This window comes from Ipomoea nil, unplaced genomic scaffold, assembly GCF_001879475.1.
Source record: "Ipomoea nil cultivar Tokyo-kokei standard unplaced genomic scaffold, Asagao_1.1 scaffold1721, whole genome shotgun sequence".
In the NCBI taxonomy this organism is placed as follows: Eukaryota; Viridiplantae; Streptophyta; class Magnoliopsida; order Solanales; family Convolvulaceae; genus Ipomoea; species Ipomoea nil.
This window is the reverse complement of record NW_017618149.1, coordinates 969275-982047: the sequence shown is the minus strand read 5'-3', so window position 1 is coordinate 982047 and position 12773 is coordinate 969275. Positions and strand designations below refer to the sequence as shown.

At 35.7% G+C, this 12773-nt stretch overlaps 2 protein-coding genes across 2 annotated transcripts; both read left to right on the top strand.

Moving 5' to 3' along the window:
- Window positions 1-4080: 4080 nt before the first annotated feature.
- On the top strand, window positions 4081-6245 carry LOC109191900 (transcription factor bHLH47-like). Its single transcript, XM_019342580.1, has 5 exons — window positions 4081-4182; window positions 4465-4580; window positions 4798-4922; window positions 5372-5496; window positions 5605-6245. Exons 2-5 carry the CDS (start codon window positions 4510-4512, stop codon window positions 5932-5934), a joined length of 651 nt encoding a protein of 216 aa, XP_019198125.1. The 5' UTR covers window positions 4081-4182; window positions 4465-4509; the 3' UTR covers window positions 5935-6245.
- A 3008-nt stretch (window positions 6246-9253) lies between these two features.
- On the top strand, window positions 9254-12287 carry LOC109191901 (HVA22-like protein a). The gene is made up of 5 exons (XM_019342581.1): window positions 9254-9560; window positions 9735-9761; window positions 10147-10269; window positions 10755-10998; window positions 11906-12287. The coding sequence occupies exons 1-5, from the start codon at window positions 9496-9498 to the stop codon at window positions 11972-11974; spliced, it is 528 nt and encodes a 175-aa protein (XP_019198126.1). The 5' UTR covers window positions 9254-9495; the 3' UTR covers window positions 11975-12287.
- Window positions 12288-12773: the final 486 nt, after the last annotated feature.

The window sequence follows — 12773 nt, the reverse complement described above, 5'->3', positions numbered from 1 at the left end:
AATCACTTAATTTGGATACTTCTAGACCGAGATATGGCCCAAAAACAGAATAGTGAATAATCCATGCGAGAATTTCAGCTTGTTGACACTTGTTTCACTTTTGCCTTGGTTTAATTTGTCCATATGATCAACACCATTGAAAACATCACTCTTTGGCTCCTTTGGAAGTGTTGCATCCATCTCCTTAGCTTCAACTTGGCTCCCCTTGACTCCAAATGCATCCAACATGATCTAAAATCCTTCATTTCTACTCAAAGACAATGAATTGTGCATAATGGATCAAATGAGCAAAATAAAGATCATTTTGAACAACATTGTGACACTTCATAAGCAAAACAAGGTTAAATATGGGGTAGACATGGGGTATAAATATGAACAATTATGCACTTATCAGTTGACCGGGCCAATATCCGTATGGTGGAGGCGGGATCGGGTAAGGATATTGCCCGGGGTACTGAAGCTGCTGACCGGGTGTTGGATATCCCGGCTGGATATAATTGACCGGCTGTTGGGCGGCCGGGTACTGAACTGCTGGATGGGGTGGTGAGAGGTTGAGATTGAGGTCAACAGTGGGACCTTGGTATTGTGTCTGTTGATGATCGGATGAATTGGCTGCATCCGCTTGATCGTCGTCGAGGAGGTTGTATGCGAATGGATACATGTTGAAAAATAGGATGGGTGCTCGTCAAACGGTTAGCTTACTTGCACGGGTCCCCACAGACGGCGCCAAAATGATAGTGTTAATTCCCACATAAGCGGTGAATAAAATAATATAAGACCAATTAAAGCAAATAAACGTCTTTTATTGATCCAGGTGAAGGTCCTAAGTACAATCTACACTGGCTATTCTGAGGGCCGACTGATTGCGGTCGGGATGCTCTAACAATAGCCTTTTGATCGTCCAAAAGTCCCCCACACTGTTGCAACTGCGGGTATCTATAGCCGCTGGGTCGAAGACACAAGTCCGGCCGTTCGCCATGTCATCCACGTAGCAATGACGTGTCTTCTCCCCGTAAGCCCTGCTTGTCAACGCCTAACGCTGCCACGTGCTTCTTCTCAACTCTCTCATCTAAGGGCCACCAACGGGGTATTGAAGACGATGGTCGGGTGTTCTACCGGTCGGGTACGACCGGGTTCTTCTAAGAAAATCCGACCTGTAACCTGCATAAACAAGAATAGAAGACGAAGGCATGTCGGTCGGGATATTCCCTACCATAAGTGATTTTACTTGCAAACTTGCAACAGTTACTTGCACTTGTAACACATTTTACTTGCACCAACGTTCAATTTATTTATGAAAATGTCACCACGTGGTTTTTTATAATTACATCTGATTCGTTGAATTTAGACACGTACACGGTTGCGATTGGTTCTTAGTTTTCTCCTGGGCTCCCATTCTCGAGCGCGCCCCTATTTATATATCAAATGCGAAGTAGTTGTCTAGGTCAAACATGTGGATGAATGTTAGTCATTGATCTTGCCAAAATCAACGTCCAGGATGAACGCGGATTAAAAAAATGCAGTGGTATTTTGGTCATTTTGCGTATTGTTGAAACTTAAGGTGCGCCATTTTAACACTTAAGGTGTGTCTGTTATACACTTCAGAACTTAATGTGCGTTGGTCAAGTTCAACCCCTGCTCGATTCGAGACGTGGCGTTGTGACTTACCATGGAGGAATGTGGTTAAATGGTTAATGTCCACCTACTTATCACTAATTGGTTTTAAGTAGGATATGCAACCAGATATCCAAAGAACTCTTGTTGTTGAGGTAATTCGCAACCAAGATGAGATCAAATAGCATTACTAAGATCTCGTTGGAACTCTTCGCAACTACTACCCGAACTAATATGACCACTAGGTAGTTTAATTTTCATATAAAGTCGAACTTGAAACCTTATACCAAGTCAATTGGAGTTATTCCATGATTACATCTAGTATTATTGATAATGAATTTTTTTAAAACCATTTTAATATTACACAAACGCATCGTATTTTAATCAACATTGCTATCAATTGGCATTGCTATATATTAAGTTGATATAGATTATCAGTAGATATTATTTAGTAATTTGATAAAGTTGTTACGAATTTATTTACTATTTATAATTTCTAATTTGATAAAAATAATATATAAACTCAATAAATCATTTTGTTGGATGTCGGTGTTATACTATGTTTACTTTCCAGCGGGTCACTCACTTAGCCACCTCGTAACCAAGCACACTTAATCAAAAAGTTATTTGACTATCTGAGTGTCATATTCTACTTAAAATCAATTAATAATAAGTATGTAGACATTAATCCTTTAACCAAATCTCTTTATGGTAAGTATATTGTCATATTTTGAATTGAGTAAGGACTTAAACAATTTGACCGACGCCCAACATAATTTTATTATTATTAGTTGTTCTTTTGGGTATATAAAACTTGCAAAGATACTGCCAAATTAAAGGCAAGCGGTCTCTTTCTTGCTTTGATTGTTTGGGTGAATGAATAGATGATTACTCGAGTGGGAAGCGTGTGTTAAGCATGTGAATGCCACAAGCTTCTTGCTTACGTTCAACACTGCCACCATATAATCCACATGCTTCTTTAAATTTTCTTCCCGAGTTGCCCATACGTTTTTGGTAAGGATGACAAATACGTTGCATTTTTTATGGTGCTCATAAGGTCTTGTACACTTAGAATATCTTATATATTGTTGGGTGAGAGTCAGTGAGACCGTCTCACGGATCTTTATTCGTAAGATGGGTCAAGTCAAAATGTAAATGTAATACTAATCAAGATAAATATTTTTTTTTTTTTGAAAGCAATGGTTAGTTATTTATAAGTGGAAGTGTAATACTTTTGAGAAAAAAATGCAATGTAATATTTAAAGGTTGAATAGTTACTTACTAGAAAAAAATATAATACTAATCATAGATAAATTGAATGGTTGTTATTTATGAGTTTATGAGGAGAATTGTGATATTTTTTTATGAAAACTGTAATACTTTTAGCAACCATTGAAAATTTAGATTTTTTTTTTTTTTTTGAAAAAATGATTTTAAGAAAATAACTCATTTTTCATAAAATAATTTAATTTTCTAAATTTTTACAAAAGGTCAAAAAATTATCTCTTTTTTTTTTTTTTTTGTTTACCTAAAAGTTAAAAAATTATATTATTTTGGAATAAGGGTCAAATAGGCCACTGAGCTGCACACCAAAGTGCAATTAGGCCATCGAACTCAAAAACAATGCAATTGAGTCCCTAAACTACACAAAATCATACAATTAGGTCTAAAATGACTTGTTTACCTGAAATGCAGGTTACCAATTTTAAAAATATTTTAAAATAAAATAATTAATTAAATTATATAATTAAAAATAAAAATAATAAAAATAAATAAATAAATAAACCAAAACTACCGGAGACGAATCGTCTCCAGCAGTCTTTCGTCTCCATGGCCGGAGACGAAAGCTTCGTCTCCGGCAGTTCTAGTTTTTTTTTTTTTTTAATTTAATTAATTATTTTATTTAAAATTATATTTAAAATTTATTTTTTAGATTGGTAACCGTTACGTCAGCACAATTTCAGGTCAACAGGTCATTTTAGACCTAATTGCATGATTTTGTGTAGTTTAGGGACCCAATTGCATTATTTTTGAATTTGATGGCCTAATTGCACTTTGGTGTGCAGTTCAGTGGCCTAATAATAATAATAATAATAATTTTTTGAAAACTAACTTGAAAAGGTTTAATCATTTAATTTTTTTTTACAAAAAATGGACCAGACCTGCAAGGACTTAACTCACTAGTTCAATAGGTAATATTTGGGGGAAAAAATCAAGATTCGAAATTCTATAATGACAGTGTAAAAGTTTTGTTCAAAGTGTATACCATTGAAGTGAGAAATTCAACCTCCGGGAGAAGAAAATAAAAGGATCATAAATTTGTTTTTTTGAAAGAAATTCTAATAAAAAATATATAGTGAACGTCATAGTCCATTACGCCATGGATTGATTTTTGGGATAATGCAATTTTGAGTCGGAAGCAAGAGCACAAGGCGTCCACGTGGGCGGCACGCTGTTCAACTCGTCACTGTAGGTGGTCGCCACACGCCCCATATACCCACTCCCTCGCAATTGCAATTCTTCTTCCTCAAACGCAATTTCTCAAACACAAAAATTACAACTCACCAGGTATCTATTCCGATTCACTTTCATTGTAGCTACTTCTCTGTCATTTTCTTGTTATTGCATCAAGTTTTGACCTGCAATTCGCGTTTCGGATTCTCGATTTTCGATTCTCTTCAGAGTGCCGTGCTTTTGATATGTATAATTATATGGATATGGATGTGTGGTGTTTTCTAGCTCTATTATCTTTTTACCGAGATTCAATATTGCTGCTTGTTGATTAATGAGCTGATGATGATACCCAGTTTTGACGAAGATTTTTGTTTTTATTAATTTTTATGGGGTTAGTTGAGGCTTTTGGATAGTTGAATCCATCGCATTGAAAGTTGAAACATGGGGTCTGATAGACCGGCGGCACCAGCAGTTGAAAAGGGAACCACTCCTGCTGCGCCATCACCAAATGGGTTAGTGCCTAAACAGTGATTCGTGGTTGAAATTATGGATTTTTCGTGCTAATTAGTGAAACTTTGAAAATTTTCATTATATATTTTGATATGATTCTGATCAGTGGTTGTTGCGCTGCTTGGATCTGTAATTGGATTCGATTCTGATCAGAGCATTTTTTTCTTTTTGGTTATTTATGTAGTTCTTTGTGATCTTCTAAAAGCTGTGACTCTGCAGATCTGGGCTTGGCATTGACAAGAAGAATAAGGGGAAAGTGCCTAAAAGAGTTCACAAGGCTGAGAGAGAGAAGATGAAGCGTGAGCATTTAAATGACCTCTTTCTTTCCTTGGCTAATGCTCTAGGTATTATCCTATTCTAAATCCTCTTTTTCTTTAATTATGTTTGAAAATTTCTAGCATGGTCTTTTTTCTTCTCCCAAAAGATTGAATCTCTAACCCCAAGTGCCCTCACACCCCTGTTGAGTTTCGAACTTTCTGAACCAGGGCCAATTGTCGGTGTACACAAGGGATCTATTCACTTTGGACATAATGTCCACACTGTCACGGTTGAGTTTTGAACCTTGGTCTTTAGGGCTAAATGCCGGTGCGCACAAAGGATCTGCCCACTGTGTCGCTGTCGAGTTTCGAACCTTGATATCTTTTCCCAAATATAGTGAGCTAAGTCCGTGCGGGCTAGCATCGTGTTTTTTGCTCAAGTCATTTGATGTTCTCCATTCTCTGGTGCATTTATACAACTTTCTTAGGTTTAAGTTGTAAAATGAATATAAAACTTTAGGCCTTTGTTACTGCAGAAATGCCTGAACAAAACGGAAAGGCCTCGATATTGAATGGAGCTGTTCAAAGTGTGAAGGAATTATTAGCGCAGATCGAGCAGCTCCGAAGAGGAAATGCAACTCTGTTGTCCGAGTCACAATATGTACGTCTTTTACCATAGACTCGTAACCGTATGCTTTTTTCATTTCCACAAAGCAATTTTCAACGCCTTTGTCACATAGCCCTAACATAACGTTTCGTTTCTGTGCAGGTGAGCATGGAGAAAACGGAGTTGCAAGACGAGAATTGTGCTTTGGTGGAACAAATTGGCAAGCTGGAAAGCGAGATCAAGGAGAGAAGAGCGGATTTAAGTCTCGATCTGAATCTAGCTCCCCCTGAATGTCAGCAACCAAGTACTTCAGAAACCGCATTTCAAATTTCAAATCCGGTATATGTTCTCCCCCAAGTATACCCGCTCCCCGGTGCTGCACAACCCTCCCCTACGCCACCTCCCGTGAGCAAACCCCTCCCTAGATATCCGACTCTAGCCGATGCGTGGCCATCTCAGATTCTTGAAAAGCAAGGAGATTTAGGATCGTAGCAGGTAGAGGTATCTCAATACCTCGTATACTCGAGCAGGCATGTACAACATTACTTTTCTCTTAACTTCTCACAGCATTATCTATCTATATACTTACACACACATATTTCAGTATATTGATAGAATATTCAACACAAATCTAAATGATATTGAGTAGGGAACATTCTCTTAACAACAGTAGTGCTTGTGCTTATTCCTTATACTTGGCGAATTTAATTCAGTCTATCTTAGCCTTAGAAAGCTGCTTAACAACAATAGAGTGATATTTGAACTTATAACATCTTGCTTTGACGCCTGATTCGTATGCCAAATTGATTACATCTGTGTTGGATACTTGATACCAAGTACAATAGTAGGATTTGCAAAACGAAAGCCATAATTTCACCTAGAGCTCTTGAGATTTCTAACAATCACTTATGAACTCCCTTCTGTTTCATATTCATATCTATTCCACCTTGTGTTTTTCTTTAAATTTTTTTTTTCTTTTGTTTCATATTTACATCTATTCACCTGGTTAACTTTTGTTTTTTTAATGTAATATAGTTAGTGCAACATTACTAATTGATGCATCATCTAATTATATTACATTTTTTTTTTTTTTACATCTAAGGGTTAGTAATTGAAATTATTTAAAAGTTATAAGTTGGTATCACTTGACCAGGTTAGTCTAATGGGGAACGTTATGTTGTGAGCACGTGCCCACCTTGCAAGGTGCGCACGGTCCCATATCCATAATTTCTATACTGCAGATTCATAATATATGTACTGTAGATTCATAATTTTTGTACTGTAAATTCATAATTTCTAAACTGTATAGTTATCAATTATGAACATATAGTTCTCTGATTAGTGAAAACAGAGTTCAACAATTGGAATCTAAAGTATAAATTTTATGAATTTACAGTATAAAAATTATGGATCTACAGTATAGAAATTATGAATCTATAATATAGAAATTATGAATATGGAACCGTGCCCACCTTATAATTTGCCGTCTAATGGGGAGTAAAATTTTATACAGAGTTTGGACATGGGGGGACTATTTTTATATGGAGTTGTCACTTTTTGCTGATGTTGCTGTTTATAATTTGATACAAACAAAAAGACTATTTGCTCCTCTTGAGGTTCAAGAGCGTTAATCTCAAGATTTTTGCAAACCAACTAAGGCTTGAGGCTCACTTTGTTAACTTTTAGACTAGTGATATTTAAGGGTAATAATTGAAATAACAAAAGATTGAGTGGAAGGTACTCATTTATTCTTAATCAAATATATAAAGTTCGATCCTTGACTTTGAATATGTAGCACCTTTAAATCTTCGAGCCAGCGAAAACTTGGATAAGTTGAAATTATGCTCAAATCAAATAAAATTTTGATCAAGGCTACAATTTAGGTTGGGTTGTTGTACCAGTGCACACCCAATCCACCAGTTGAACTGCTCAGTATGATTACAATATGGAAGGGTGAAAATAATCCACCATTGTACTTATTATCTAAAAAAAAAAATGCAAAACAAAACAAGACATAACATTTGTACTTTATGGATATAACTAGTTGAGGCCTGAGGGCATATTCAATAAATTCTAAACTGGTTGTTTTGGTTAATGGGGTGTGTGATTGAAATTTTATTATTGTGCGATTTAAGAAAATTGATTCAAACATGGAGCCATCGCTAGCCAAGTTAGACCGTGACTTGATAACCACAAGATTTCAAATTTAACTATATATGGGAGTTGTATGTTGCCCTTCTTGATTTGAATCCATCGGCTATGAACAATCTAAACTAGTTTATCTCATTGTGGTCCTTTAACGGCTAAGATCATAAGTCAAACTTCACCCGGAACGTACCTTCGGATAGTGACGGTATACTTTCCCGTAAATCAAAGAAAATTGATTCAAACATATGGAAATTTGCAAATGAGGGTATATAAGCATTTGCTCAAGAATATCAAGAGGAAGCAACGCAAATATAGCAGCAAAAAAATAATAATATCAAAGTAGTGATCAAAACTACAATAATAATAATAATAATAATAATAATAAATCCATGATTGTTTATTACTTTTGCTAACCAATCAGCGAATTTGATTGTCCATTTGTTAGCTATGTAACTTTCTATGTGTGATTGGGCCTCCTTTCATTGTCAATGTTTTTGTTTGAGGATGCTGATGAATGAATTATAGTCTATTTGTTTTGCAAAATAAATAAATAAATAAATATGACCCATATAGGCTTAGTTCAATGTGTCAGTAGGTAATATTTAGAAGAGATTAATGTTTAAATCTTGGCGTCGGTAGTATAGGGATTATATCCAAAAGTGGGCAGATCCCTTGTGCGGTGCCGCACCTACATTTGACCCTGTCTGCTGAGTCATTGAGTCACCGTAATTTACATCCTCCTAAATATTATGTCGAGGTGGGGTGTGGGGCTCTTGTGATTAGGGAAAATAAAAGAAAATAAATATGAAAAGGACTCATCAAAAGTCAATGGTAGGTTTCTCTGTATTTGATACATAGTAGCTAGATATGTCAAATAAATAAATAAATAACTATTGAGTTTATTCCATGTTTGGTGAATTGGTTACAATGATATTTTTATTTTTAATTATTGACTTTTACTTATTTTTCTTTAGACATAATTTTTTTTAGTTCAAAAATCTTTAAATATCCTCAAGTGTAATAAGACAAAATTTTGTAAATATTTTACAAATTAATTACATTTAATATATTTTGCATTAAAATGACTTTTTTTTTTTTAAAGTTGAGGAATAAAAATGAAATCAATCCAACCCGTATTACGGACAATGATCCACGATTTTACAAGAGAGTTACTCTAATATTTATGGTTTAGTTTTTTGGAAGATGCCATCTTGTAGACAGTTTGAATTAATCACGTCAATCCATATGAGTTCATCAACAACTAGAAAATAAGGAAAGTAGGGAAAACCGTTGTAACATTTTTATAATTATTATGATGCATTAGAAAACATTTGATAGTGCATCTGTGAATAACAAATTGCGATGAGAATGTGGCATTTCTATAACTTCTCTTTATGGGACTCAATAACACCTCTAACTACTAGATAACTTTCCTTCTTTCAAAATGTTGAATCCCCAACCTCAAAAGTCCTTCATATTCCGATTCGACAGAGCATTTGAGTAAATGTAAATCACGATAACTCAATGACTCAGCAATCAGGATCAAATGCCGGTGCATTTTTTTCAAGTTAACTATTAATAACTTATTTGAGGAATTGAGGGTTATCCCCAAAAAAATGGAGTTACATTTTTGAAGAATAATGTTGAGGCGTGGGGCTCAAAAATAAAACGTTAACCAGAATTTGCCTTGTACGCACTAATCGTTTGTCTCTTACGGGGTTCGCAATAGCATAAACTTTGCTTCTCTGTGAGGACTGAGTGAACGGGAAGAAACCTCTCTCACCAGATTCTTAAGATCCAAAAGCCCATCATTCGTCTCAGCAGTCTTTTGCCCACTGCAAAATCTCAGCGCACACAAACACATACCAGTCATAATAAATCTCGTTGCCTCTTCAAAGATTAGAAATGGGATCCGGAGGAATTGGTAGCCTAATCAAAGTGCTCATTCAGAACTTCGATGTTCTTGCTGGGTGGGTCTCTCTATTATTCTGTGATTTACCCTTTTCATTTCTTATGAATTTGACAATTTCATGGACAAAGTTAGATTTTTTGTTTGAAGTAAAAATTGCAATAGAAATTACTGCGCAGTAAAGGATTTATTCATTTGGGTTTACTGATTACTTCCCTTACCTTTGATATTGCAGGCCTGTGGTCAGTCTGGTTTATCCTCTGTAAGTGGCATTCTAGTTCTTACTCTCAAAGTAGTTTGTATTTTCCAACTAGTTTTGTGTTTCTTTGAATTTACTTGTTAGTTGTGATTTCTTTATACAAGTAGGAATGAAAAGATTTCATTTTTGGTTATGTGAAATCTAGCATTTGATTTGTTGGGCGGAGGTCAGTGAAGGGCTAAGTCCAACGCCGTGCCCCTCGAAAATGTGGTGGCAGTCTATAAGAAAATAAAGGTGCCCCTTCACTACTAGGTATAGTTTTTGGCGCTTGATTTAACAAGTGGTATTAGAGTCTGGTCGTAGGGTTCGAGACCCTGCCTCTTGAAAATGTGCTTGATTCTAACATGATTTCATTGCGTTTTGATCTCTGCCATAATTTTGTCTACAGATATGCTTCAATCAGGGCTATTGAGACCAAAAATCCTGTGGATGATCAGCAATGGCTTACCTACTGGGTTCTGTACTCTATGATTACGCTTTTTGAACTTACATTCGCGAAAGTTCTTGAGTGGTAACTTTTATGTCACTTACCATTGGAAAATTTGTGTTTTGAGTAGTACCATATGTTATTGTGCTTGTCAATTGGTGCTTATTAGCTATGGATATAGGATGGCTCAGATAAATTAGAGATTAGTGTCTTGCATAGGATTAATTGGTCGATTACTAAAAGGGTGAGAAGCCAAGATTTTTTGGGTTTTTTGTTTATGTTTCACTGCATTCTTCACGGGGCAAAGATGAAGGAGAGAAAAAAAGTAACCGGGGAAGTTGGGAAAGAGTTAAACTGGTCTAATCTGTGGGAAAATCCTCGTAATGAAACTTAGAAGAAAACAAATTCTAATTGTGGGAAATGCACAATGAGCAACAGAAAATCATCGAGATATTTACATAATCGATGTCTTTATGGTAGATTTAGTATACATTTCTATTGGCTTGCTCTTCTTATGCACAGTTAAGTAGTTAACCTTATAAGCGTCTATTTTATTAACTGCATAACAGGTTCCCGATCTGGTCATATGCGAAACTGATGGCTACCTGCTGGTTGGTCATACCTTACTTTAGCGGGGCTGCATATGTCTACGAGCACTATGTTAGGCCATACATTGTTAAAGGAGAAGTAGTGAACATCTGGTATGTGCCCCGAAAGAAGGATTTTTCCAGTAAACCTGATGACATTCTAACTGCAGCCGAGAAATACATTGAAGAACATGGAACCCAAGCATTTGAAGATATAATTCACAGGGTATTTTAATTATATTTATCCTTTTATGTTTACTTCTTTAATTATCTAAATTATAGGAAAATTAAGACTATTGAAAAGTATAATCTATTGGATTGCGTGTGCATGTTGTCTAAGGATGGCAATGAGTCGGGGTAGGTTGGGAGGGCTACATTCACCACCTGACCCACCTTATACTTTCTCCACCCCTACCCCGACTCGCAGCGGGTGGACTTTTTCAAAACCCACACCCGGTGGTGGGGTACGGGGTACTCAGTACGGGTACCCACCACTTATTATCTTATTAATTTTTTAAAAATAATATTTAAATTACTTACACATAATAAAATAATAAAATTCAGGTTATATTAAAACATAAGATAATAGAAATATTCTAATATAATAACTACATTGTTAATTTTTTAAATAAACTTATTAGTTTCAAATTAAAAATAGTAAGAAGTTAACAAAAGTTATAGAAACTTTTAGAATTAACTACATACTAGTACTTGCCAAGCACCTTGTGCTCAGATGGCATGTAGTGACCTCTCCCTTATGGGAGGTCATGAGATCAAGCCTCAATGGAGGTGTTGTTGAATCTTTGTGCCTCTTTGTGCTTCATTAGGTTGAGAAAGTATGTTTGAACAGATACTATAATGTAATACATACTAGTACTTGTTTTACTATACATATATACATGATGGATCGGGGGGGGTTCTAGGCAGGTTTTGTATATAAAAGTATAAAACCCTCATCCAACTTGACCCACCAAGATTTAAAATTTTAAGACCCACACCTGACCCACCACCCACTATCACCCAAAAAACCCGATCCATGTAGCGTGGATACCCGCGGGGCTGATTGAAATTGCCGTCAATATAATTGCACTCGTTTTCTCTCCCTGAGCTCATTTTATCTTTTCATTCTGCAGTCTGAAAGAGAATCGAAGTACAGGAACAGCAATTATGCGTTTTATGATGACGACGACTATAGATACTGAGTCTTTCAAGTGGGAATACATGCACATATGCTGTGGACCTTGAGAGGAAAACATGAGTAATATTGTAAAGAGATTGGATTTTAACTGATAGTGTACTATGGTTTCAGTAACAGTCATTTCTTTTTTGAGCCTTCCAGCTTTCTGTGCATTTTCAAGCTGTCAAATGCTACGTACTGTCTGTGTGCAACATTGCAAAGTCCTCACCTTCACTCAGATTTTGAGTGGATTAAACATTCATTGCACATAAATAGAGTACACAATCATTCTCAAACAATTCTGCTTGTGAATATTGTGTTGGGAACTTTGTGAATTATTTCTTTGGTGTTTTGATTAGATCCCAATATGCAATAGCAACATTGATTTGGTTAATTCACAATTTAGAGTGATTGTCACTGCTAAGAGTTCCACCTTGAAAAGAATAAGAAAAAATATATGAGTTTATTAGGTCATGAGTTAGATTAGCTAATTGATTGGATTCAGTCTTTTACTGTGATTTGATGTATGTGCATTTTAACTCAGTTGAATGACCTTGGCCTAGTGTTAACGAACCGAACATGAACGAACGGAGGTTGTTTGTTAAGATTTTTGGAGTGTTCATGTCCGTGTTTGTTTGTTAAGGTTTTTGAAAATCCTGTTTGTGTTCGTTTGTTGAGCGTTCATTAGTGTTCGTTAACATTTGCAAATGCGTTCACAAACGTTTTCGTTAACATTAATGAACATCTTCACAAATATGTTCGTTAACCCTAATGGACTTGTTCACGTTCGTGAACACGTTTATCAACCTTAATAACCAAACACA

Coding starts and splice junctions, on each gene's coding strand:
- LOC109191900 (XM_019342580.1), top strand. CDS start 4,510: ATGGGGTCTGATAGACCGGCGGCACCAGCAGTTGAAAAGGGAACCACT. Junction 4,923..5,371: donor TTCCTTGGCTAATGCTCTAG/GTATTATCCTAT, acceptor TTGTTACTGCAG/AAATGCCTGAACAAAACGGA. Junction 5,497..5,604: donor TGTTGTCCGAGTCACAATAT/GTACGTCTTTTA, acceptor GTTTCTGTGCAG/GTGAGCATGGAGAAAACGGA.
- LOC109191901 (XM_019342581.1), top strand. CDS start 9,496: ATGGGATCCGGAGGAATTGGTAGCCTAATCAAAGTGCTCATTCAGAAC. Junction 10,270..10,754: donor TTCGCGAAAGTTCTTGAGTG/GTAACTTTTATG, acceptor ACTGCATAACAG/GTTCCCGATCTGGTCATATG. Junction 10,999..11,905: donor TTGAAGATATAATTCACAGG/GTATTTTAATTA, acceptor TTCATTCTGCAG/TCTGAAAGAGAATCGAAGTA.